This window comes from Gadus chalcogrammus, chromosome 14 (assembly GCF_026213295.1).
Source record: "Gadus chalcogrammus isolate NIFS_2021 chromosome 14, NIFS_Gcha_1.0, whole genome shotgun sequence".
NCBI classification, from domain to species: domain Eukaryota; kingdom Metazoa; phylum Chordata; class Actinopteri; order Gadiformes; family Gadidae; genus Gadus; species Gadus chalcogrammus.
This window is the reverse complement of record NC_079425.1, coordinates 21563722-21589877: the sequence shown is the minus strand read 5'-3', so window position 1 is coordinate 21589877 and position 26156 is coordinate 21563722. Positions and strand designations below refer to the sequence as shown.

General features: G+C 41.1%; 3 protein-coding genes across 6 annotated transcripts; 1 reads left to right on the top strand and 2 right to left on the bottom strand.

Annotated features, from left to right (window-relative positions):
- Positions 1-442: 442 nt before the first annotated feature.
- On the bottom strand, positions 443-14345 carry foxr1 (forkhead box R1). 4 transcript variants are annotated; one of them, XM_056607304.1, is made up of 12 exons: positions 14010-14334; positions 12801-12890; positions 12480-12715; positions 12212-12295; positions 11676-11803; positions 4787-5019; positions 4597-4652; positions 3515-4210; positions 3063-3276; positions 2572-2792; positions 1730-2049; positions 674-1540 (listed from the first exon to the last, which is right to left on the bottom strand). In XM_056607304.1, the coding sequence occupies exons 1-7, from the start codon at positions 14128-14130 to the stop codon at positions 4624-4626; spliced, it is 921 nt and encodes a 306-aa protein (XP_056463279.1). In that variant the 5' UTR covers positions 14131-14334; the 3' UTR covers positions 674-1540; positions 1730-2049; positions 2572-2792; positions 3063-3276; positions 3515-4210; positions 4597-4623. The 4 variants fall into 4 exon arrangements, with proteins under 4 accessions (XP_056463281.1, XP_056463280.1, XP_056463278.1 ...); XM_056607303.1 differs by having other exon boundaries at positions 647-1540; positions 3063-4210; XM_056607306.1 differs by lacking the exon at positions 12801-12890 and having other exon boundaries at positions 443-1540; positions 3063-4210; positions 14010-14345.
- Positions 14346-14521: 176 nt separating this feature from the next.
- atp6v0d1 (ATPase H+ transporting V0 subunit d1) lies at positions 14522-20721 on the bottom strand. The gene is made up of 8 exons (XM_056607307.1): positions 20510-20721; positions 19697-19868; positions 18396-18574; positions 18121-18200; positions 17958-18035; positions 16845-17021; positions 15742-15819; positions 14522-15512 (listed from the first exon to the last, which is right to left on the bottom strand). The coding sequence occupies exons 1-8, from the start codon at positions 20634-20636 to the stop codon at positions 15351-15353; spliced, it is 1053 nt and encodes a 350-aa protein (XP_056463282.1). The 5' UTR covers positions 20637-20721; the 3' UTR covers positions 14522-15350.
- A 2763-nt stretch (positions 20722-23484) lies between these two features.
- agrp (agouti related neuropeptide) lies at positions 23485-25575 on the top strand. The gene is made up of 4 exons (XM_056608560.1): positions 23485-23625; positions 24164-24343; positions 24848-24894; positions 25372-25575. The coding sequence occupies exons 2-4, from the start codon at positions 24208-24210 to the stop codon at positions 25573-25575; spliced, it is 387 nt and encodes a 128-aa protein (XP_056464535.1). The 5' UTR covers positions 23485-23625; positions 24164-24207.
- The last annotated feature ends 581 nt before the right edge of the window (positions 25576-26156 follow it).

Below are 26156 nucleotides of genomic sequence, written 5' to 3'. Positions count from 1 at the left end.
ATTTATTTTAATCGAGTAATCTCTTATCGACAATTAATCGATAATCGATTAATTGTTTGCATCCCTAATAGTACTACATGGAATAAACTTGTCAGACGCATTCCCTCCTTCTTCACTTTTAATCGTATCATTATAAACGATTTAGTTCTCACATATTTTGGACACGTATTTAGAATTCAACAATGTTTGAATCATCACAAAACAGAACTACTGTACATATGAGACATTTTGAGCCAGTGAGTCAGTGAGAAAGATTGCACTGCCTTGTTTGCCTAGTTTGGCTCATCCTGAGATACTCATTCAGCTTCTCATAGGTCATGGAGCAACGTGCCCTTGTTCTGATGGCATTCATATGAGAAAAGCTAGACTCACGCGTATCGGTTGAGCCAAACATTGTCAGAATAAGTGATGCCAGTTCCTGATCGTGGGGTACTGATACTGGCTAGTATCACCAGCTACACACAGAAACCTGATTTGCATGCAACTATGTTTCTCCTTTATTTTATTTATTTTTTGCATGCAACCTCTTGCGGGCCAGAAAAAAATTAAGAGGGGCCGCATTTGGCCCACAGGCCGCTAGTTGAATAGGCCTGGTTTACATCATGCATCACCCTTTTAGACTATATCACACAAGAATTAATGTCGGTGAGATTTGCGTTCAACTTCCCAATGCTTCCTGTGTGGAACAAACCAAATCCCGGAGAACAGATTTCAAAAACACAGATTTGTCTGAGAGCACGGTTTACAAATCAGTGAGCATGGATTTTCAGGCCAACCCCATAATTGTATTATTAAAAATATATATTTTATTATCGTTCCGGCTTCCCACTTCAAACAAGGTTCATGGGAAATAAAACCAGTGATCAGTTATTTGGAAAAAGGACGTTTTATATACCAAGTCCCTTCATAGAATCCATGAAGAATCCAGGATCCTGAAAAAAGGACTGCAGTTTTACACATAATCTTTTAGACATGTAGAAACAATTGCAAAGTAGCAAGCATCTCCACGGATGTTGAAGGAGTCGTGTGCGATGGGATAGTACGACACTAAAGTGTTTCTGTTCAGCTACATATAAACTTTGCATGTCCAGGTTCTATTCCTCACATCTTCACCATGATCTAGCCAGTGTGTTGTGTAGTGAGCAAAAGGGTGTAAACTGGCAACAGTGTATTCCCCTCCACATAAAACCACAACGATGTGCATTAAAAGTTAAATCCCTTTGTCGCAATCGTCTGAATGAAATGTCAGAAACCTTCTGTGAAGCTTTCAGTGTTGTATCAGTTACATAATAGGTTTGTTTGCATACAACACTTGACACATTATTATACATATATTATATACTCATCAATATTTCTTGTAGCAGAGGAAGTTTCTTTTTTCGTTGCAGTCTCTGATATTCCAGGGTATGGTGCTGTTGTCCCTATCAACAGTTCCACAATGTTTCCCTAGATCAGGACAGGTCGGCAAGTTCAGGTATGGCACATCAGTCCCATCAACCCAAAACCATTTGTGAGCAAGGTAGCGAAGACCGGTCCAAACCTAGTGAAAGGAAGAAGACAACACATCGACTATTGGAGGGTTTCACATGCCACGCTCATTCCAAACTAGTCTTGGTCATTTTTCACCAGCATAATAACAGAAAAATATGGTTGCTTGCTTATTCTACAATTTATGTCAAGAAGTAGGCAACACTGTCTACACTTCATCATATATATATAACTGAACAACCTCGTTTGTTGTGGCTTTGTTGATTCGGAACCACACAGTGTGATGATCCAATGGACCACTGATGCTGATCAGATCATTGCGTTGGGGGTCTACCAAGTCCATGGCCCTGCAGTGCTCAAGTGCCTCCTCCCAGGTCTTGTTCTCCTTCACCAAAACCAGGTTGTCGAAGTAGCAGTAAAAGGGCAATGTTGAATTGCAGTCTAAGTTAGTCATACTATTCTCCGTATTGGAGAGACCAACACAGTCCCCCTCTGCTGGCCCATTCCCTTCTTCCCAGTTCTCATAATCTGCACGGCCAATGCTCCATTCCCAGTCTGCACCTATTAGCGCAGAAATACAGAAAACATTTCAAACATGTGTGGACTATGTTTGCGGTTTGTAAAATTGACTCCTAGAAGTTCAACAAGTAAGGACTTAAAATGCCAACATTAAGACAGAACCTTCTCACCCAGAACAAATTGACCACAGCAGGAAAAAAAAAAACTCCTAAAAACCCAACATGAAATTGAAAGTACAGAAGTAGTACATGAGAAAAATAAAGCCTTCAAGCAGTACCGGAATGGGAGACAAGAACCTATTAGTCATTCCCCAATTTCCTGTGATTAATTAATACAGTCCTCTTTTGAGGAAGAGGGGGTTCTGAGGCAAAGGTGTTGCACTCTGGATGAACAAGACTAGTAGCATGGATAGAATAGAGGTATTCTCTTGGTAATCACAGAAATATCTTTGTAAAATTAATGCCATAGCCTGTATTTCTCCCTATGAGATTCCCAGTATACAGTCCTTTTTCATGCGTGTAGGAGCAAGTTATACAACATTGAAATGAAAAGGTTCGAGCTTACCAGGTTGAGCTCTGTGTAGTCCTGTCCAGATATAGAATAGATCATCAGAAAGATTGTTGGCAGTTGTCCCACTCTCCAGGGTAACAAGATCTTTGTGACGTTGTTGGCAGTAATTCCGGGCGTTCTCCCACGTTGTGGCCATCGGTACGAATGTGACGGTAGAGTCCACGTTAGAGCAGTAGAAGAACAATTTGTCATCACAGTCTTGGGACTGATGTTTACTGGAAAGCAAAACAGAAATCTCAATTAATGGATACTGCAGGTACAAGCTGATTGCATCAACAATAAACAGCTGTTTACTCGGCAAACACTGACTGATTAATCAAATAACTGGTACACGTGATTGACCACTAACCTGGCCAGCCAGGAATTTCTCTCCCCCTCCCTCCCTCCCTTAAAACACTGCCTAAATAAAGTCTTACTTTACCAAGTTTCCATGATTCAAGCCCCAATGCTGGTAAGACGTGTCCCAGACCCACGTGGTGCCTCACCTGCCCTCTGTGGAGTTGGCGGCTGCAGTCTCCATTATTATCCTCGCAACCAAGTAGCCATTTATAACACGCGTTCTCATAACTTTTTCCATCAGACCATTTCCAGTCACCGTCTGCAGCCTTGTACAGGCCAATCCATGACAGATAAATGTAGGGGTCAAGAAGGTCAACGTCAGACTGCTGAGTTAGTAAGGCTAAATCTCCGGAATGTGACCTATTGTGACATAAGGGTTAAAGAAATTAATGTTTTAATGATACTTGGTACATCAAAATATATAATGGTAAATATGCATCAGTCCTTAGTCCATTAGCGAAATGTAATTATTTTATCTTCACTTGAATCATTGCCAAAAAATTGTCAGGTTAGCATTACATTAATGATTTAATTTTATTCAAATTATTAGCTTATTTCTTGGGGATTTTAAAGACTGACAATGAAACAGTACCAATACCTGCAGTGTTCTCTGGCCTCCAGCCAGGTTGAAGGTAACTCGAAATTGTAAGTAGTATCTATTCTAATCACCGATCCCAAAACACACAAATTCCTCGAGTCAAAGAGGACGTGAAGGAGCGCTACAAGGAGAACACGCTTCATCCTCATCCAATCCGGTTCTGTCCGCTTACTAAGTCCACGCCTTTTCCATGATCCTGTTGCCACCTAAGTAGGGCTGTGTAAGTGGCTTGCAGCTGTGAGCCTTGTGCTGTTGTATAGAGGGATGATTCACTGATTGCATTAAGCCTTTTGTTGGGTGGGGCCGGACAATAATTTCACTGCAATTTGAATAGCAGGATAGCAGGCAGTATGCATTTGCTTGGCCAATAGATAAATTGGGCGAGGGAGAAAGAGCAACCTACAGGGTCATTTTTTGACAGGTGATGTCACCTATGCAAATAGATGGCATGAGACCTACCTGACCATCTCTGGAAAGACCATCCGACTTGCTGCCTGAGAAACACTCATGTGAAGTGATGAGTGGATTGTGTTTGTCTTGTGCCCGAGAATGTGATGGTAGTGTAAGAAAAACTTTTTTTTTTTTAAACGAATACAATTATGAAAAAATTCAACATATATGGTTATTTATTCAGAATAACCTTTTGGCCATTACAAGAGTTTCATATGCAGTCTTACAAAAGGACCACTTGGCAACCTGAACAAGAAAGATGGAATTACAAACACACCACAATTAAACAATTACAACAATTACAACAATTCTAACAAGGCAATCAAGTGGTCATTGTGAAAAACACCCATGTGTGTTGTCAACTGGAAACCAATGGTGGCTATTCTTCCGATTAATTACACATTTCCTGACTGACGTGTGGAAGAATTTGGCTAACCGGAGGGTACACCGGTACGATGCGCCTTAAAATTATACAAAGGCTGCATTCAAAATGATCCTTTACATGAAATAGCATTACAAGAGCAGCCAATAAATGCAGTCCACCAAGACTGCAGCGTAGGCTCTGGGACAGGGGTAGCTAGACAACATAGCATCAAGACTCAACTTGATACCATTAAGAAATGTTTCAATACCTGGTTTGGATTCTATTCCCGTCATACTCACAGCACGAACAAGGTATGGATTACATCTAAAAAAAAAAAAAGAAGGCAAAGGCAACAATGTGTTTACGTTCCCTTTTATTTGCATACAACAATCGTGTGTTGTCCCACAGGCAAATCCACAGAAAGGGATGATTTGAATACACTTGTTCACTGCTCTCACCTGGGCGGGACATGCTACCCTTCAGCTGCTGAAAGGACTCCCCAGTCAAGGTGCGGATCTCGTCCCCGAGTCGGTGTCGGCCGTCCAGTGTGAGGTGCCACAAGCACGACTTCCGCTTGCCCTCTCTGCACAGCTGGTAGGGGGTCTTGCAGAAGCTGCTGCTGAAGCACAGGTTGTGGCGAATGGTGTTCTTCCAGCCGTCGGGGGCTGTCTGGAAGAATGGAAAGTGCTCCCTGGGCACGGCAGTCAAGGAGGGTAAGAAGAACAAGCACTAAGTTTACTAAAAAAAAATTTCACTTATAAAAAGTAGTTGAGGTTGAGGTAAGATTAGATAGTAGAACATAATTTTAGAAATTCAATTCAGTAAAAGACAACATAATTCAGTGGCCATATTTGGATGCAACCCTGTCTCGTCAAAATTACGTTCCCATAGAACTATTCGGCATTCTCAATTACGTTTGTCATAAAACGTATTTTGTCCGCGATTACGTTTTATTGAACGTATTGCAAATACGTTCGTCCTCAGCCTATTTTTTGCCATTCATTAACCTCTAGGATTATGTTTGGTTGAAACGTATCCCAGATAGGTTAAATGTCAACGTATAGCACATTATTGTCATTAAGGCATATCTCCCTTTCAGGGAACGTTTCATTTAACGTATTTTGTCTGAAAAACGTATCTTGGCTGTGGATACGTGTTATTGAACATATCGCAAATACGTTCGTTGTCAACCTATTTTTTGCCATTCATTTACCTCTAGGATTATGTTTGGTTGAAACGTATTCCAAATATGTTAAATGTCAACGTATAGCACATTATTGTCATTAAGGCATATTTCCCTTTCGGGAAACGTTTCATTTAACGTTATTTTGTCCCTGATTACGTCTTATATTGCAAATAGGTTCGTTCTCAACATTTTTGTTGTTATTTATTTAAGCTACCTCTTGGATTACAGGCTACATTTAATTGAAACGTATCCTTAATAGGCAACGTTAAATTTCGATAACACATTATTGTCAGCATATAGGCATAGGTCTACCTCTCGGGGAAGCGTACGTTTGATTGTAATGTTAATAGTCCAACGTTGTATCAACATGTCACAAGAGGAGAAATTAGCTGCTGACGGGGTAACTGTAGGAGCGGGGGTTGCTTTGTTGATTTCTATATCTAGGGCTATAGCTGCGGTCAAAGCGGGAAGTGTGCGTTGTCTGGGCGGCTGCCTGAACTGAGCTGCAGGAAATTATGTTCACACGTTTCTTCATTCATTCATGAAGGCTATACCGGTGAACGGTGACGTCAGACTCACGCCCACCTACAAACCAATCAATGTCCAGTATCAGCCTGTCCTCTCGGAAAATACGACCACGTTGGTTTGTTCCGCCAAAGATTACGACCCATTGGAATTTATCCAAAACGAGCGAACGAGGCCCTCTACATGTGCGGGGAACCCTTTCTCATCAAAATTACGTTCCCAGAGAACTATTCGGCATTCTCAATTACATTTGTCTAAAAAACGTTTTTTGTCCGTGATTACGTTTTATTGAACATATTGTAATGACCTCGCCGGTGACATAACGATGTCGAGTCATTAGTAATTGAAGGAACTTTTAATGGACCAAAACCAGGTCACTGAAACCCGTAACCAACGGCAGAAATCCCACCCAAAACAAACCCCGGTTACCCCGGCAACCCCCAACACGGTCTCACTCACGTGCAGGCCCCCACCCTCGTGTTCTTCCAAGGCCCTCCCCCAGCTGACCTAATGATTCGCCCTCACACTGATTGACAAGAAGAACATTACAATACATGCACACAGAACAACTGGCATAACGGACAACGAAATACAATGCAACACATAACACACAAACAATTTAATTGTCCCAGGGTCGCTACAATATCGTAAATACGAATTCGTTCTCAGCCTATTTTTGCCATTTATTTACCGTGTTACTATGGCAGAATAAAGAATAAATTAATGCATTATCATTCAACTTGAACATGTGTTTTTACAGTATAGAGTGGTGGAGAGGGATGACGTATGTTGGCAAACCCGGAAGTGAGCGTCGCCCTCGGTTCCCTTGACAAAAAGCCAACGGGTTTTCCATTGGATTTTGGATTATTGCAGAAAAATCCTCAACTCCTCAAAAACGGAAAATAAATAAATCAATAAAAATAACCGTGCTCCAAAGAACGAAGTGTAAACCAATGCATTCTGAATGGGAGTGTTTCTCCGATTTTTCCATGCTACACAACGAAATGTAAACCCATGCAAATAAAGACTTCATGGTCATAATAATAATTTAAAATCATTAATCTACTACTGAGTGTGTAGGGAGGTATTCTATTTTTTTCAACGGGGCTGAATCCAGTCACTTGACCGTCATGGTTGCTATGGTGGTTGCTATCGACCGCCCCCTCTAATAACTCTAAAAACCACGCGGCAAAGGAGCTGCCGTCAATTGGGTTGTTTTTGTCGTAAACTAGGGTCCGATCGTTGAAAAATAGACAGTTATTCCAAGGTATCCTTAAAAGGCAGCTTGGATGTGTTTATTTTCTGCAGTTTAGACTTCTTCTATAACTTTTTTTTGAAAGCAAAACACCAAGCTCATTTAACGAGGGAGGGTTATTTGAAACAATTTATTCAATAAATATTTGTGAGAGGTCATTCCTTCTCCTGATTTTACTTCCTATTTATGTCTAGGGTAAACCCCTACTGTCCACAAGCATCCCCCCCCTCCCCATATGGATTTGGAGAATTGTTGCCACGTCCCAGTGGTGGAGGTATATATATGAAAGAGGGCATTCAATTATAGCCTACTACAATGATCAATTAGGAGGCCGAAGCCCTAAAGGAAGTGATGCAATAGGTGACTGAGTCGACAACATTTAAGTAAGCTGTATAGCGTCTCTTATATATCAAAGGGGGTCTCAAAGGACGCATACGCTTCAACCTGTGGCTCCAGCACTACAGGAAATGACTCAGCAAGTGCTCCATCTCGTTGCAACTCACCCAGCGGCTCGCTTGCAAGATTTTGGCCTGAAGTTCTTCCCAGACCTACACCCTAGCCATCCAACATGCATATCTGAGAATCAGGCCTCTCTTTAATAATGACAAAAAGTTATGAGAGAAACACACATTAACTTTTTGTTATCTCATAAGCGGCGTGGTGCCGGCTCCTTTTGACCTTTTGACCCCCGACTTCAAAAACGTGGCGACAGGCCAGCTGTGTCTACACACCTTTAGCCACGAATGTACACCTCCATCCCACAAAAAATGGGGACTAGAAACTAACCTCTGTCTTACATTTACTGTACTGTTGGAGGTCACGCCCCTTTGCCGACCTTTTCGAGATAGCTAGGGATGCTAAAATGTTTACACACATTTCCCGCGGGCCCGTGAACGACATATCCGAGATTTGGAGTTCTAGCCCTTAGAAAAAAAAAGTTTTCCCAAATGGAGTGTCATTTGGACAAAGCCCCTCAGAAGTGTAGCCTGCAAGACCTAATGGTTCAGAATGTGGTGGAAAAACAGTTTTTGAGATAGGAAGGTCCTACCGCCCTGAAATTGTAATACCTTATTCTAGGGCCTGACTGGGACCTCCACACCAAAACTTGGCCCGGTCGGTCCCCGAGGGCAGGAAGGGGGGGCCTGCCCTCGGGGTCTGACCGGGCCAAGTTTCGGGCAGGAAGGGCCCCCCCCTTCCTGCCCTCGGGGTCCGACCGGGCCAAGTTTCGGTGCGGAAGTCCCAGTTAGGCCCTAGAATAAGGTATTAAAATTTCAGGGCGGTAGGACCTTCCTATCTCAAAAACTGTTTTTCCACCACATTCTGAACCATTAGGTCTTGCAGGCTACACTTCTGAGGGGCTTTGTCCAAATGACACTCCATTTGGGAAAACTTTTTTTCTCTAAGGGCTAGAACTCCAAATCTCGGATATGTCGTTCACGGGGCCCCGGAAAATGTGTGTAAACATTTTAGCATCCCTAGCTATCTCGAAAAGGCTGGAAAAGGGGCGTGACCTCCAACAGTACAGTCAATGTACATAAGACAGAGGTTAGTTTCTAGGCTCCATTTTTTGCAGGATGGAGGTGTACATTTGTGGCTTAATGTGTGTAGACAGCGCTGGCCTGTGGCCACCTCTTTGAAGTCTGGGGTCAAAAGGTCGAAAGGAGCCGGCACCACGCCGCTTATGAGATAACAAAAAGTGAATCTGTATTTCTCTCATTACATTTTGTCATTATTGAAGAGAGGCCTGATTCTCAGATATGCATATTGGACTGTTAGGGTATAGGTCTGGGAAGAACTTCAGGCCAAAATCTTGCAAGCGAGCCGCTGGGTGCAGGTGCAACGAGATGGAGCACTTGCTGAGCCTGGACTTTCATAATCTTCGCTCTGTGAATGTAAAGGATGTTTGGTCGGATGTTACGACGAAGAATCATAATGTGAATGGGAATATTCTATAAATCTCTTGATATCATCTTTCGTCTCAACACTTCTGCTGCAGCCACTTAAAGTCTCACTCCGAGAACCTTAAAATATGAATCAATCCATTAGAAGTATGAAAATATCTTCCCGGTGGTGCAACAGAACAAACAAGGTGTCCTTTGACATCTACGTTTCGAGACGATTGCAACAGTGCCACACATGATCATATTTGAATATGTTTCGGGGTAGTAATTAGCTGTCGATTTTGGAGGCCTTTATCAATAATGACCAGCTATAGATTTGCTTCCCGATGGAGATTTTTGACAAATTACATGTTAATTAGCATCTACACGTTAAGCTGAGTCCAATGAGATCAAGCTCGGCCTCTTGCTACACCGAGATCATGTCCTAGACCTAGGTGTACCATGTAAAATACATGTTACCATTAGCTAGAGTGTCGTTCTTGGTGTCATTGGACTCAGCTCAACGTGTAGATGCTAAATAACATGTCATTTGTGACTAATCTTTATCGGGAAGCAAATCAATAGCTGCTCAGTATTGATTAAGGCCTCCAATTTCGACAGCTAATTACTACCATTAAACATGTTCGAATATGCTCATGTGTGGCACCGTTGCAATCGCCTGGAAGCGTAGATTACGCTTACGCCACCGTGAAGATATTTACATGCTTCTGATTGACTAATGAATTGATTCAGCTATTCCCCCAGAAGTCTGGGGTCAAAAGGTCAAAAGGAGACCGGGGTGGATCCAGATCTCGGGCAACAGCGCAGGGTTGCCAGGTCCTGCAAAAAACGTGCCCCCCACATACCGTTCAAAATCCACCCGAAATGTCCTAGAAGCATCCCAAATAAAAAATGATATTAATGGCCATTTTGGCCAACGTTTTGAAAGTAATACTATTTGAGGGAATATTTTTTTGTTGTTGTTTTAGCAGCGAAATGCACCGTGTGCGTGTGTGCGTGTGTGTGTGTGTCTGTGTGTCTGTGTGTCTGTGCGTGCGTGTGTGTGCTTGTGTGTGCTTGTGTGTGCTTGTGTGTGCTTGTGTGTGTGTGTGTGTGGGGGGGAATCATTAGGTCAGCTGGGGGAGGGCCTTGGAAGAACACGAGGGTGGGGGCCTGCACGTGAGTGAGACCGTGTTGGGGGTTGCCGGGGTAACCGGGGTTTGTTTTGGGTGGGATTTCTGCCGTTGGTTACGGGTTTCAGTGACCTGGTTTTGGTCCATTAAAAGTTCCTTCAATTACTAATGACTCGACATCGTTATGTCACCGGCGAGGTCATTACAATATGTTCAATAAAACGTAATCACGGACAAAAAACGTTTTTTAGACAAATGTAATTGAGAATGCCGAATAGTTCTCTGGGAACGTAATTTTGATGAGAAAGGGTTCCCCGCACATGTAGAGGGCCTCGTTCGCTCGTTTTGGATAAATTCCAATGGGTCGTAATCTTTGGCGGAACAAACAAACGTGGTCGTATTTTCCGAGAGGACAGGCTGATACTGGACATTGATTGGTTTGTAGGTGGGCGTGAGTCTGACGTCACCGTTCACCGGTATAGCCTTCATGAATGAATGAAGAAACGTGTGAACATAATTTCCTGCAGCTCAGTTCAGGCAGCCGCCCAGACAACGCACACTTCCCGCTTTGACCGCAGCTATAGCCCTAGATATAGAAATCAACAAAGCAACCCCCGCTCCTACAGTTACCCCGTCAGCAGCTAATTTCTCCTCTTGTGACATGTTGATACAACGTTGGACTATTAACATTACAATCAAACGTACGCTTCCCCGAGAGGTAGACCTATGCCTATATGCTGACAATAATGTGTTATCGAAATTTAACGTTGCCTATTAAGGATACGTTTCAATTAAATGTAGCCTGTAATCCAAGAGGTAGCTTAAATAAATAACAACAAAAATGTTGAGAACGAACCTATTTGCAATATGTTCAATAAGACGTAATCAGGGACAAAATAACGTTAAATGAAACGTTTCCCGAAAGGGAAATATGCCTTAATGACAATAATGTGCTATACGTTGACATTTAACATATTTGGAATACGTTTCAACCAAACATAATCCTAGAGGTTAATGAATGGCAAAAAATAGGCTGAGGACGAACGTATTTGCAATACGTTCAATAAAACGTAATCGCGGACAAAATACGTTTTATGACAAACGTAATTGAGAATGCCGAATAGTTCTCTGGGAACGTAATTTTGACGAGACAGGGTTGTTGGATGAGTAGGGGTAAACCTTGGGTAATCTTTGGAACTGGAGCAATCATTTTTAGTCCTGCATTCAAGTTTCCCCTTCAAAGTAGCAAAGTGGAGAGTCACGATTATAAGGGTTACCCAACCAACTCCCCAATATGGCCGCTAGATGCAAGGTCTATAATACAAGGAGTGTCTGGGACAAAAATGCAGAGTAGCCATTTGGACCGACCTTGTGAAGTTGTAAATCTGCTGGACATTCAGGCTCCCTGTGTGGCTGCTACTCAGTGCCATGGCAATGAGAATACAGTAGTTGACAGGTGGGCGTGGCCAGCCGCCCATCTTCAGGGATTTTTTGTCCTGAAAAAATAATAGTGGTCCTTCGATTTTGTTCCTCTGCAATATAGTATATAGTTAAACAGTCAGTTCCTTTTCAAATCAATGCTTTAATGACGGGATTTTTTTTGCAATATGATAAACATCCTTATTAAGAAAAACTGATTAAATTGTTTTGTCTGAAAGGTTACATTGACAAAGATGCCCTCGTTGCCAGTGGTCAGACAAAAAGTGATAACTTGGAGTACTGCCATTTGATTAAGTCCAGTCAATTTATTAGAAATACATAAGCCTATAGCAAGTACGTAAGAGAGGCCCACAGCAAATATTCAACACGAGTAGCCTAAAGCAAACTTCAACCTCTTTAACAAGAACATTTGTAAAAACATTGCCATTACTGAAAAACATTTAGTTCAACAACCCATTTCTCACTTTTGCGATCCGTGCCTTTCGTCGGCTTGGCCCCTTTCGATACAACGGACTATCCAACAAAACTGCCTTCTCTTCATCTCCAAGCTCAAAGTCAAGAGCCAAACATACAGGACAAAAACATTACAATTGATAGGGCGGTGCAAAAAGCCTACATGGTTAGGAATGATTATATACGAGAGTCATCTGTTACTGTAATAATCCGTTAGCCCTTATTTACATATATACCCTCTGAAATAAAATTTGATAGAAACAACCAGTGAGTGAGTACCATGAAGCCGGTGGTGGATGAGGAAGCGTGCGCGCATCGCGCACGGCAGGAGGGAGCCGCAGCCGATGAAGTGCAGAGCGTGCTGTGATCAGGGCGTTCGGTGGCATGTCGGGGCGTTTTCAGTTCTACAGGGACGTTGACAACTGAAGGTACATGTACTGATCGTTTCATGTATTTAATTGGGCAGGCCAAGTTGGGATTCACCATCAGCCACAGGTTTGACTTCACGAAGGATTCTGCAATGGTAAGAACTAGCATGAATAAGTGAGGGCTGGTTGTATGGTGCTCTACGTTCATGGTCAGGGTACCCAACGAGCTCACCCGATTTCTGATCATGGACATATTTGTTTTTCCTGCGGGATATCCTTGCATAATGCCACTGGGCGAGGTATTGGTCGTTCAGCTTCTCATCTGTCAGCAATAATGACATCAAATCAATATATCAAATAAGCAATTTAAATATTTACATAACAAGTTTGCAGTTGCTTTAATCTAAAGCGGAGTTGCAATAAATTCATTAGTCAGAAGAAATAAATAATAGTAGCCTAGCTGTCAGAACATTAAGGATGTTCATCAATTGTTAGGTTAACCCATTCCCCGTATTCAACAAAGATAGCCAGGATCAAGGGCGTAGATTTGCTTGGGGACTTAAAGACGTGATCCCACCAATATCAAATGACGACTGAAGTGTCCCCACCAATATTCAGGTTGAAATGAAAAAAAAGCACCTCATGCAGAACACAAAGGGTAGGAAAGTTCGACTGCTTTTTTTTTTTCCTCGTAGGCCTATATCCTACCGTCCCTCCCCTTCTTCGTTTAATGCGCCTGCATCCCTTCTCTCCCATGATAGTCATCAGCAGCTCGCGAGGTGTGTGGCAGATTATTCTGAAACAGGGGCCAATGTTACATTCAGGGGCCAAGTAGGCTACAGGGTACATCTAAGCACACAAATATTGAAACACATTTTGTCATGTCAACGATACCTTTTTCAAACGTGCTAATAAAAAATTAGGCAGTTCTTAATGATGTTCTCAAATACAGTAATAGGCATTAAGGATACAAAACTCATTAAGTACAACACCACACACTAAATAACCTGGACATATTTATACCTCTAAGCCACACACACACACACACACACACACTAAGTTCCAGGACGTGCAACATACAATAGGTGTGTAAGAGTTTTAGGAGAATAAGGGAGGAGAAGGGACGGTGAAGGGACGGTGACGGGACGGTGAGGCAATGCCAAGTCCAGGTGAACTCAGGCTATCTTTTGAACTTGTAAATAATCGCGTTTTTAGCCTACTCTCAGATTTCTCCAGATAGACACTTACCTGGGAGTGGCTTGAATAAAAAACTAAAAAATTCGGAGTATGCTAATTATTCTAAAGACGTTCACTCACCGTGCGTACAGTCTCGCCTATTCCAATGAACCAAGAAAGCGGTTTACACAGGCAAGACAGTGAAATTGCCAATTGTGCTTAGCAGTGTAAAAATGCCTACCGTCGTAACATAAGGCCATCTTACCTTGAAAAAACTGATCTGTTGTGGTGGTCAACTTCATCTCCTCATCCATGTCCCAGTCAGTCAAACCTGTAGAGCAGTGGAGCTCGAAGAAGCGACTGCTGTTTTGAAATTGTAAAGCCATTTTAAATGTAGGCTACACGTTTTGGTCGAGTTATAGGCCTATATATTGCAGCTTATCAACTCTTATTCCCGGAGTGGCAGCATTCATTAAATGCTATTTGTAATGAACACAGATGTGTGGTATTGAAGAGCAAGACCACCACAGGTGTTGCTAGGTTTGGGTTGATTGGACCAATTAAGAAAGCTCAAAGACCTGGCTGAAGACGTGCATTATTTCCAGTGTTTCCCACACAGTAGTTAAAGATTAGGCCTACTTATGCAATCGGAAACAGCTGAGGGAGGATGTATTCTCCCACCGGTCTGTTCTGATAATTATTTATACCACCAGAGAACCAAACCCTTCATGACGGCTTCATGTCAGCAGCATCCAATAATTTGAAATACAGAGCTGTTGGTGCCCAAAGACAGGCTGTTCAGATTGATACGAGGACAATGACAGTTTATTGGTTGTCACTTTTACAGTTCACATTTCACAAAACAGACACACAACTGATAAAGCAGCAATAAATCATCTGAACAAAAAGAAAATAAATTCGAATATCCATTTTGAAATATGTATATATTGTATAATTTTACATATAATCTTTCCAAGGGGAGAATTGAATAGAGATCCAAGATATAACCCCTTTCATTTATCGGACATAATTCACACGTGACATATCTCATAGCACACATTAATATAGAAGTTGTACTTAAGCTTTTTTGAGCCAATATATCCACTTTCAAACATATTTTCTTTCATAACCAATGCAGTAAATTACACAGAAAACAGTTGATTCACCCTTTTTTATAATCATGACTTAGGAAACACTACACAAACATCATTATCCATAGCTCAATCTAAACCCACTGATGAAGAATGTATCCTACATGCTATCAGGACGGGAGATGGCCAAATACTGACAAAGACAAACCAACCAAACAAAAACAAAAATAAATAAACAAGATTTTTTTACAACTTCAGGGAAGGTGATGCAGGGAACATCAAACATTTTCCAATGTGTTGCTGTGGACCTCCTTTAACACCATGGAATGAGAGAGAAATATAGGCCAAGAGAAAACTGAAATGCAGAGGGTTAGCATAATGGCATGGACTTGGGTGTATGGTGTGCGTGTGTGCGTGTGTGTGTGTGGATGTGTCTGTGCCTGTGTGAAAGAGAGAGAGAGAGAGAGAGAGAGTGAGAATGCGTTACACACTGGGTGGGGGGGGGGGGGGGGGTACTAGAAGATGGGTATGTAGTTGTCAATTTTGGCACGGTGCCGCTGGGCGATGCACTCAGCGATCCAGACGATGTTTCGACACTCCTGCTCCTTCAGCTTCACGTATGCGTAGAAGACGCTGAAGTGGAACTGGTTGAGGAAAGCCAGCTTGTTCAGCTTCACCTGCAGGCGACGAGAGTTAGGGGCGTTTAGTGTTCACACTCTGTACAATGTAGCAGTGGAGAAAATCTGAAGCATTGTTGTTCAACTCATTTCCTACAGATTTGGGACAGGAAAAGCATTCTTGATTAAAAATGTTAAAACAGTTCACCACAGCGAGGTGGCCAAAGTCTCCTAGTACTGTCTCTGTGTGCGTGCGTGTGTGCGTGCGTGTGTGCGTGCGTGTGCTCACTTCGTGCTCAAAGAAACGATCCTCCAGTGTCTTGTCTCCAGGGTTACTGCCAGCTCCTTCAAAGAGGAGTTTATATTCCTAGAAATGGGCAAAGAAACAATGGTTTGATGGCAGAAAGGAATGCATGCAGCACAACATCGCTGGAAACAAAAGAGAAGAGAGTAGAAACAGTTTTCTATCGTTGGCCAGGTTTGTTAAAAGCTTATGTCAGGAGCAATGTTGCCTCTTATCCTTTCCGTGACTGAAGCAATCAAAATCTGAGCAAGAACTCTTAAGGTGCAAATTTGTCTGACAAAACTTGCACAGCGACAATTTATGATTTGTCGCGTGACAAAACTTGGGCGACAAAAGTGTCTTTTGGTGTGAACACACCTTTAAAAAGGTGACATATTATACCAACAGGGGTGAATGTGATTAGCCGTCACTTCCTCTTCTGATATATAAGTGGGCATGTCCACCTAGATGTATTACAGATAGATGAGCAACGTTTGATACAGTCCACTGGGTAGGCTGGTAGACCGATATATCCAGCACACACCAAGGTGGCAACTTCTGATGTCAAACGAGGCAGATTTTCGAAACAGCTTGTAACGGCTATTCACACCAACACCTGGTGGCATGAAATGCGCCCGTTAAATGTTTGAATGACTATACATTTTGCAACTGTATTTTAGGGCAGGGTGATTAATCAAATTTTGATCTTGATTTCAATTTTAGCTTCATTAGATCATAAAAGTAATATAATCGAGTTTTCGATTATTATTTATCTTTTTATTCATTAAATGTTTTATAGAAAGTGCAAGAACAGCTGGATACATATCTGTACATTATTTTAGATTTGAACATTTTGTTTAAGACAATTTTGTGTAATTTTTTAAGGTTCAGTTACAAAGTGTTTTTTGGGAGAGATGCTGAATAAATACATCATGTTTTCAAACTAAATAATAGTTTGAATAATTGTGATTTCAATATTGACCAAAGTAATCGTGATTATGATTTTTTCAAGCAGCAGTTATCGAGCAGCCCTAGTGTACGTGTTTCAAGAGTACGTGCGCAACTGAGAGGGAACAGTGGTGGGTAGGCGGGTGGGTGCATGGACTCACCGGGTAGAAGTCGGCTACAGCTTTGACCTGCTCATAGTCGTCAGCCCGGGCCAGCTGCGCTAGCCCCTCAGGGTACAGCTTGCCGCAGTGAGGAAAGAGCTTGGCCCGGTCCTCCTTGGACAGCTCTGTGCCGAAAGAGTTGATGGTGATGATGAAGGCCCTGCGGTCCGCCTCAAACTAGAGGCAAGGTAGACAAGAGAGGATAAGTACAAATATTTCATACACACCATAATATATCATATGTAAATTATCATTGAAGAAGGCCTATGGCTACCTTTGAGACCTACTTTTATGATGAAATAATCACATGACACGTTGACAACACAGAAGGCTTAGGCTATTGCGGTAAGCGGTTCATCAATGAAAGGGTTGGGCGTTTAATCGAATTTTGATCGCGATTTCGATTTTAGTTTTTTTTTTCAAATGATCAACAAACTAATAATCAATTATTATTATTTTTTTATAAATGATTTATAGAAAGTGCAGAACAGCTAGATACATATCTGTAATTATTTTGGCTATGAACATGTCCTTTTTGACGTTTGACAAAAGAACATGACATTTTGTGTTTCAAAGTTCTTAGTTACGAAGTGTTTTTTGGGAGAGACAGGCTGAATAAATACATCATGTTTTCAAACTCAAAAATAATTGTTTGATTAATCGTGATTTCAATATTGACCAATATAATCGTGATTATGATTTTTCCCATAATCGAGCAGCTCTAATCAATGGTAACTGCGACATTAGTCTCCACTCACATTTTTCTACCTTCATGGTCTCTCTACTGACCATCAATCAATCAATACCTGATGTTGTCCATAGTCGCCATTTTTACTGACCGTGTATACAATAAATCACAAGGGAAGTCTGGCTAATATAAATGATCACTTTTTTTAATAAATATATTGCTTTGGCTCCAAAATTAGCTGAAATCAGGCATTTTTCATTTCTCTACCATACGGTTTATTAATCCATCCCAAACTTCACGTTTCCACGCTAAATTGTGCCTTTCATCCCGTACGGCAGTTTTATGACCGGAACCGTTCTAAAACCTAATACACACACAAACACAAAAAATTGTGCTCACCAGACTGGTTCTATGGACAATCTCACCTCTAAGATCGGACACATGGTATCTGCTGTAGTTCCTCCCAGGTTTGAGCAGAACTTGTAGAAAGCCTCGAGATAAGCCTAGGAAACGGATGAAATATTTCAAACCCCAACATTGCATAATGCCGAATACGTTTCCCTGTTTTGGCCTCTGTTCCGATATTACCTTGTAGAGTGTGTTTCGAATGATTTCAATGTTCATCTCATCCAAGTCCTGCTCGGATATACAGTCCTGGAAGAAGGCAGCTGAAGACAAAATAAAATATTCATTTATCCAAATGCTCTTCTTTTCTTTTTCATCTTTATTACCTTTTAAAAAATGATGTCAAGCATGGAGATGGAGCAAAACTTCCCCAAGTGGCTTTTACATTTAGGTGCTTGGCAAAGTATAGAACAAAGAATTCTCACTGTATTTGGGGGACATTTGTGTGCGAGTCCTACCTAGAGGCGTGTCCACGAGGATGGCATTGTAAAGTTCAGCGGGTGTCTGAGCAATATTGACTGCCTCCATCTGCTCAAAGCTGCCCAGCGGGTGGCATTTGGGCACCAGCTCAGAGATGGCTCGCTGGTGCAAAGTACCCGTGATCAACAGGATCACATTGTCAATCATGTAGCTGTAACTGGAGGCAATGATGAGAGAAGAAGGGGATCAATACAGTGTCTGCTTAAGATTCATGTGTGACAGTGACACAGTGAAGTGTGACCACCGCTGGATTACAAATGCGACTGCACTAGCCATGCAAGAAGTATTTCAATCTATATTTGTCTGTCTGTCTGTCTGTCTATCTCATACAAATCTGTTAAGTGTTCTGTAGTGATGGATCTCTTCACTGACCAATTTACAGAAGGTTGCTCATACAGGACAAACTATGATTTTTTGAAGCGAAAGCCAGCAAATACGAAAGTGTATTTACGCTAACATTAATGGCAAAACAATGTAGCTCTTACGCACTATATCTTGGGTAACACCATTGTAATAAAGTTCAGTCAGAAGTCATTTATAAGCCATTCGTTAATGGCAGTCATTAGTTAATTAATCATTGACAAAATAATATCGATTTTGATTAATAAGTGCTATGTTAAAGTGCCTCTATTTCACCACCAGGAGTGATGTTTATTAGCCGTAGCAAACCATCACAAAAAAGATCCTCTGGTGACATCCCAAGTGGGTGTGTCCAGTCAGATGTATGATGGATAGATCAGTCTAGTTAGTACAGTCAACTGGATAGGCTGGTAAGCTGAGCACTGAGAATTTGTGATCATGGGTGACATAATTTACAATATACTTCACTTATTTATGACTGAAAGTTAAGATAAAGTGTTACCATTTCATGTTATATTATTATACCATCGTAGGAGAACCTTTCTGTACCAGAGCCCTACTGTTATCAGTTTTAACATTAAACTATACCCTACTATCTGCTTGCAAACATAAGCACTGCGCCCGCAAACTGTAGCCCCGCCCCCATGCACATCAGCACCGTGCACAGGGGCACATCAGCACCGTGCACAGGGGCACATCAGCACCGTGCACAGGGGCACATCAGTATCATGCACGCACACATCAGAGCCATGCACACGCACATCAGCACCGTGCACCGTGCACATGCACATCAGCACCGCACACACAGCCACATCAGCATTGTGCACACGCACATCAGCACCGTGCACGAGCACATTACCACCGCGCACAACAGCGCCGTGCACGCATACACACAAAGGCTTGTGAACTGGATGCTTACGTGATGAAGTCCATGAAGCTAGCCAGAGGCTCATAGGACTGGTTCCTCATGTGACGAAACTCTACCACCATCTTTTCTTTCAGTTTGTCGTCAATGACGGACACAGTGAGAGGAGAGGCCTCATTGGCCAGGAAGCTCCCATAGTCAGTGCTCTGCAGGTGGAGCTTCAGATCTGTTAAATACAATACAAAGACATGGTGCATTGATATATGCACGGTTTGGGCCATCTTGTTAGGAACCATTTAATCTATTTGAATGTTAATGTCATGGAAAACTGTCAGAAGCAGAAATGAATTGTTAATAGTTATGTGGGAAGGATGAATCATTGAACATGACAGATTTTTTTCAGTGATGGGTCATCTACTTCTCATTTCCAACATTCAACCCGACCATGGCTAAAACAGGCCAGTCTGCAGTTACTTCATTGAAGTACGCAAAACATTTACATTGACATTAAATATAAATAAATACTTGGATAACGTTTAATATACTTGCAAAGGGCAACACTGTAATAACTACTGCTTGAGGCGGCAATGGCTTTAACAGGAAAAAACACGACGGTCTCAGGTTTGGTCATATGACACAAATGGACCTGGGCTAACGCAAACGTTATTACTCCAAATAAATCATCTAAAAAAAGGGGAGGTTACCAATCTAATGTCTTCAATCTAAAATCAGCAACACTATTAAACGTATCAACAGGGCAGTTGTGATCGGGTCTTTGATCAGCGGATCTGATCACATGAATTACAGCTGGGAGCTAGCGGTAGCGTTAGCTCATGACGGTCAGTCCTTAGCCTTCCTTTAACTCACCTTCAAGGGTCTCACACTGGACGAGGTTCAAATAGTCTCCCTGAGAGAGGATGCCGGCCTTGAATCCCCTCACCAGTCCTTCCAGATAACCGTTGTCCACGTTAAAATACAGCTCCGAGAACGGCATTTTGACGGGGTTTCGCCGAAAGAGCAGAAGAGAAGTATCTTCGTGACAGATCACAGGGCTGGAGCTGCGAGGGCCCGGATGTGGATGTCAGGTGACCAAATCATGTGACCTGTCATCTGACTTCTTCTGTGAGAGGTACACTAGAAAAATATAATTTAAACATGCTAAATCACTATTGATTGCTTGCTTATCATAATCATTCAAATATTCCAAAACACTCATATTATTTATTTTTATTTGTGTTTTACTTCTTGTATTTTGTATTGCTCCGTGTGTGCTCTCATGAATCTGTAAAGTGACCTTGAGTGTGAGAAAGGAGCTATGTAAAATAAACGTCTCATTATGATTATTATTTTTATTATTGCTATTAAAAGCTCAACAAGAGCTAATGACTTTTGTTGTGATTGTAATCTAAAGTGTGCAAGGATTGGCAGTGGCACTCGCAGGCATGCAAATATGACAATATGATTATAATTGAGATAATGAAATGTTTTTTTGTGTGTGAGATTGTTCTTGAGCTCAACACAATTAGTCGAGACCTGCATTATCTACAATCTCTGTATCCATTGAAAGCAACAATTTAATGTCGGGTTAAAGATGGTTAAATTGGGGTGCGTCAAATGGTATTTGGGCTCAGGGTAAAGGGTTAGGGTTTTAGGAGATATTAGGTTAGAGGTGGTTAACTGAAGGTATCAGGTTGGAGGTGGTTAACTTTAGGTATCAGGTTAGAGATGGTTCACTTTAGGTATTAGGCTAGAGGTGGTTAACTGAAGGTGTCAGGTTGGAGGTGGTTAACTTTAGGTATCAGGTTAGAGATGGTTCACTTTAGGTATTAGGCTAGAGGTGGTTAACTGAAGGTATCAGGTTGGAGGTGGTTAACTTTAGGTATCAGGTTAGAGATGGTTCACTTTAGGTATCAGGTTGGAGGTGGTTAACTTTAGGTATTAGGCTAGAGGTGGTTAACTGAAGGTATCAGGTTAGAGATGGTTAACTTTAGTTATTAGGTTGGAGATGGTTTACTTTAGGTATTAGTTAGAGATGGTTTTAATGTAGACTATCATGGTCGTTGAAAGGCTTCTCTATGGAGACCCGATGCATCCGTCATAAAACCACCATAATAAGGATGCTATAAACCTACATTTAATTGTACTATATCCTGGCAGCCAGGTTAAGTATAGGCTACGAGGATGCTTTCCAAAAGAAGGAATTATTGTGTTAACATATCGACACAATACAATATAAAAACAAATATTACTATGCTGCCAAACTTGTGTTGAACTTCGGATAAATGTATACAGGCCTATGCACAGAGTTTAAAAAACCTAACACCAAAGCAAATGAATTATTACCGAACAAAACAGTATATCAATTAACAAATACACATTTTTAGTTCTAGATTGTCACTCACAACAATATATATATATTTTTTATTTTGGTTAATTTGTCGAGAGTAAGGTGATTTGTAGTTCGGCAAACCCTGCATAAACAAAATTTGATCACATCAGATTTGATCATGGTGGGGAAGCTCATTGGTTTACTATCCTGTCAGATAGGCACGAGACTTTACCAGCTGTCTAGAAATATGTGTTCATGTGAAAGCTACAACCTTTTCCATTTGAAAAAGCTATTTGAAAAAATCATTCTTTAATCTGCAACAATTCCTTTAACAGCGTCAGCCGGGGACAAACACCAAGAAACAGGGACTGTCCCAAGTAAAACCCGGGTAGCCTCATCAAATTACACCTATAGGGATATCATTGATATAAATATAACGAAAGCCCAACATTGGCCAATATATAGCAATAGGCAGTGATACAGATTAATCAAAGCCCACAGTTTAAAATGTAATTTATATAATTTATACATTTATACTAGTAGGCCTACCACTGCCTTCCATGGATGTCTTGCAGAAAAACTAATATTTAGGAGATGAATTTTGAATGTAAGCAGTGTTCTGCTGTGTGACACAAGGGCATGCACTATATATCTTTAACAGATTGAAGGATCCAGACCAAGCAGATTTGCACTCAAATTCAATTCCAGGAGCCTGACAATGTGTATATGCTTTTAAGCCAATGAATGAATTTTAATTAAGTCCTTGACTCATTTTCCTCTTCTGGACATTTCACATAGCCCCTTGGTACTCCAGGTACCGTCAGATGGTTGGACGAAACCGGATTTACATTAAGAACAGGAACCATGTGTGCTCTTTTAAGGACGTCATTCATTGGGTTCTGTGAAAACACAATATATTTGCAGGAAAATCAAAGGGCCAGAGATTAATACGTGTCTATTAATGTTCCGGATGTTTTGATTTGCTCTTATCAGTCATTGATGAATATTATGTAACCTGAATGAATCCAAACCCTCCTCACTGTGCCTTTTCCACTGTGTTCCCTGAAACAGGGCCATAGAAAACAATTAGGAGAACAATTTAGATGCACGGCCTCTTCATCAGATGTCTTCTTCTAGTGAACCGGGACTCACAGAGTGCACCTGGAATATTTCTTCTATTCCATTGGCATCATATAAATATGATAAAGAAGCACTTTACGCATAATGTTGGCTGTGCATTAATAGGCAGTGGTTCTTAAGGATCACTGTCAAGGCGTATATTGACTAAGTCATTGACTTTCCTTAAGCTATAGCTAAAATAAAATGAAATAAAATGTTTAATATTATGCACATATATGCAAGAGCCTTATACATTGGTCAAACTGTAGTAGTAGTAGGTAGTGCTGACAACAAAATCTTATTATCATTGATAACGTCACAGATATTAGGCCCATTTTTTTTTAGTCTTGCCTTTGGCCCTGGGCTGTTGGGTGGCTGGGGTGGGTGGGTGGGGGTAAGATGCTGACACCAACTCCCTCCCCTTGTAGCTGGTCATGTGGATGTCGCCTCGCTCCCTGGGGTACTTCCATATAAAGAGGCCCACTGCAACTCTAGCCCAGGACCGCACTGGATCACGTAGACCGGAGCATTACAGGTGAGTGACTTTCTCTATCTCTTCTATTCTGCATCCTTCGCTATTCTTTCTAGTCTACTATTTTCTTTCCATGCCCTGTTGATCTTGCGCTGTTCATTTCACACTTATAGGGTTAGGCTAACCCTTTATATTCAAGCGTTTATCGATTGTTTTTACATCAGATTAGTCATTCATGATGTGTGGCAAAAACTGTATAATAATGTTAAAAGCATGTTATAATGATAGTTCAATTCAGAATTTGCTCCACCTTTGTGCATAACATGGAGAGTGAATAAAGAGAAATAAAGCACAAAACATTATAACATAGTACACAAAGTCTATTCTGCATCAAATCGAAGTTCATTGTTGCTGTTGTTGCATTTTATTCACCCTTTCTTATTACACATTGTTATACATTTTGACATGAGAGACTTGACTTCAATGATACATCTGTAGGGCTACTATTTGAGTATTTGATTCATTTGCAACTTGTGGTTCATTGACTTCCAAAGCTAAATGCAAAGTATGCAATCAAATGCTGTGTTTTTTTGATTGACAGCTGTGTTTTAAGGATCAACTTGCTTTCCGGAGATAAGCGACATCATGCATTCTGTGATGAAATGCTGGTGGGCCCTTAGTATCCTCCATCTATCTCATGGCCTGGTACATGGGGACATGCCATTGGACGGTGGCCAACCAAGCCACAGGAGGCTGGAGCCCTCCTATATTTCAGAGATTGGTCAGTGGCTCATCTTTAATGATATTTTTTGATTCCAGTCCATTTAATAACATTTAGATGTCAAATTGCATGCCCCACCCCCAACAAAACATTACATCAGATACTTTATTTTTTATTACATTAATTGTTCTGAGAAGTTCTCCATTTTGTTATATTATGCAGTTAGAATTAGGATACTAATAAAAAGTATTTTTTGTAAATTGGAACTTTTTAGGACTTTATTTATATTATATTATAAATGTATGCAAATGAACAGTCTGCCACTATTTGATAAAGCTGTTTCTAAGCTGCTGGCTAAAAATGTGGTTTCGTTGACGATTATATTTTCTTTTAGTTGTATTTATTAATTTGAATAATGTATACTCGTGCCAATAAATTAGAACAGCGTGGATAGAAGGAAAACAAAAAAAGTGTTTTGATCATAACATATAGCTTATTTTATATAATGTCGCCCACTTCCAGTCAAGACTCAACCCTCCAGGGTAGACTCTGATATCCTTGAAGCAGACACTGTGGAACAGTTGATGATCGATGCCCAATCTTATGATGAGGTGAGATATTTTGCATTGCTTGATTCTCTGGCACCAACCATCTGGCCTCACTATTCTGCTTTCCACTGCAATGATACATCTATTGCCCTAAGACATTGGAGTTATTGCATGCATGCAAGCTGGATGGAATAATCCAATGCCTGTGATACTGTTTGTTTTGTAATAGGACCTGAGCTTAGTAGAAGCAAAAATGCCCCAAAGCCGAACTTCATTCATTGCAGTCGATGGTTTTAGTTAACCACCTGTTCATACTGCTTAATTGGGAATGTATACCTCAAGTGTGATCCAGGATACAAATTGCAACAGAATTAAGTGGTCTCTCAGTTAGATGTGAAAGAACATCAAAAAAATAAGATAAATATATCTATCTACATAAGCAGGACAATGAATGAATGATTTTTAAGATGCAGGACAAATCCCTTGGAATTCAACAAAAATATCATGTTTTTTTGTTTTGTTTGCATCTGGGGATTGTAGGACACCTCCCAGGAGATGACGGAAGCCTTGCAGCTCCAGAGCAGGACCATGCGCTCCCCCCGCCGCTGTGTGCCCCACCAGCAGTCGTGCCTGGGCCACCAGCTGCCGTGCTGCGACCCCTGCGACACATGTTACTGCCGCTTCTTCAACGCTATCTGCTACTGCCGCCGCGTGGGTCAGTCCTGCAGCCACAGGCACACCTAGCCCCAACCTCGCTCCCAAGGCTGCAAAAACAAACGAGAAACAAATCCAAAGTAATGTGTTCTACCGCCATTCCCTCATGTGAACAAAGAAACACACGCAGGGATTGTGTTATAAACAACATCAGCCTTTTCTTCATTGTGTTGTGGTATGTTTTATGTTATACTTGATATGACAGGTATTTGAATGAGTCATGATGAGGTAAAATATCATTTTAAATATAGAGCAATCCTTTCAAACTCACAAGGCAAAGTAAAATGAGACGGACAGGAAACGGCCATAAACAATGAGGCAAACCATGATGAAGTAAATGTTTAAAGCTAAAGCCTATTATCACTAATCCATATGATAACATGGAAATTATAATGAAGCAATAGGCATAGGTACTTTCTAAATCCCCAGGGTGGGTAAATAGATAATAAATGTGAATATAATTTTAGTAATTTCAATCATTTTAAGAAAATATGTAAATATTCAGTCCTATGGTAATTATAGATTATTTCATAAGTATATAATTGCTATGTACCTCAGTGAATGACATATTTTATTAGGTTATGTTTTGGAATGTACCCTCCTTAAGTGGC

What these genes read in the sequence shown, in the direction of transcription:
- foxr1 (XM_056607303.1), bottom strand. Translation starts at nt 14,130, where the DNA reads ATGGCTTTACAATTTCAAAACAGCAGTCGCTTCTTCGAGCTCCACTGC. An exon ending in CATCCACCACCGGCTTCATG is followed by an intron (nt 12,296 to 12,479) that starts GTACTCACTCAC and finishes CTTGACTTTGAG; the next exon opens with CTTGGAGATGAAGAGAAGGC. An exon ending in CAGATTTACAACTTCACAAG is followed by an intron (nt 5,020 to 11,675) that starts GTCGGTCCAAAT and finishes TGCCGTGCCCAG; the next exon opens with GGAGCACTTTCCATTCTTCC.
- atp6v0d1 (XM_056607307.1), bottom strand. Translation starts at nt 20,636, where the DNA reads ATGCCGTTCTCGGAGCTGTATTTTAACGTGGACAACGGTTATCTGGAA. An exon ending in CCTCGTGGACACGCCTCTAG is followed by an intron (nt 18,201 to 18,395) that starts GTAGGACTCGCA and finishes TTTTGTCTTCAG; the next exon opens with CTGCCTTCTTCCAGGACTGT. An exon ending in TTCGAAACACACTCTACAAG is followed by an intron (nt 18,036 to 18,120) that starts GTAATATCGGAA and finishes TCCGTTTCCTAG; the next exon opens with GCTTATCTCGAGGCTTTCTA.
- agrp (XM_056608560.1), top strand. Translation starts at nt 24,208, where the DNA reads ATGCATTCTGTGATGAAATGCTGGTGGGCCCTTAGTATCCTCCATCTA. An exon ending in CTCCTATATTTCAGAGATTG is followed by an intron (nt 24,344 to 24,847) that starts GTCAGTGGCTCA and finishes ATATCCTTGAAG; the next exon opens with CAGACACTGTGGAACAGTTG. An exon ending in ATGCCCAATCTTATGATGAG is followed by an intron (nt 24,895 to 25,371) that starts GTGAGATATTTT and finishes TGGGGATTGTAG; the next exon opens with GACACCTCCCAGGAGATGAC.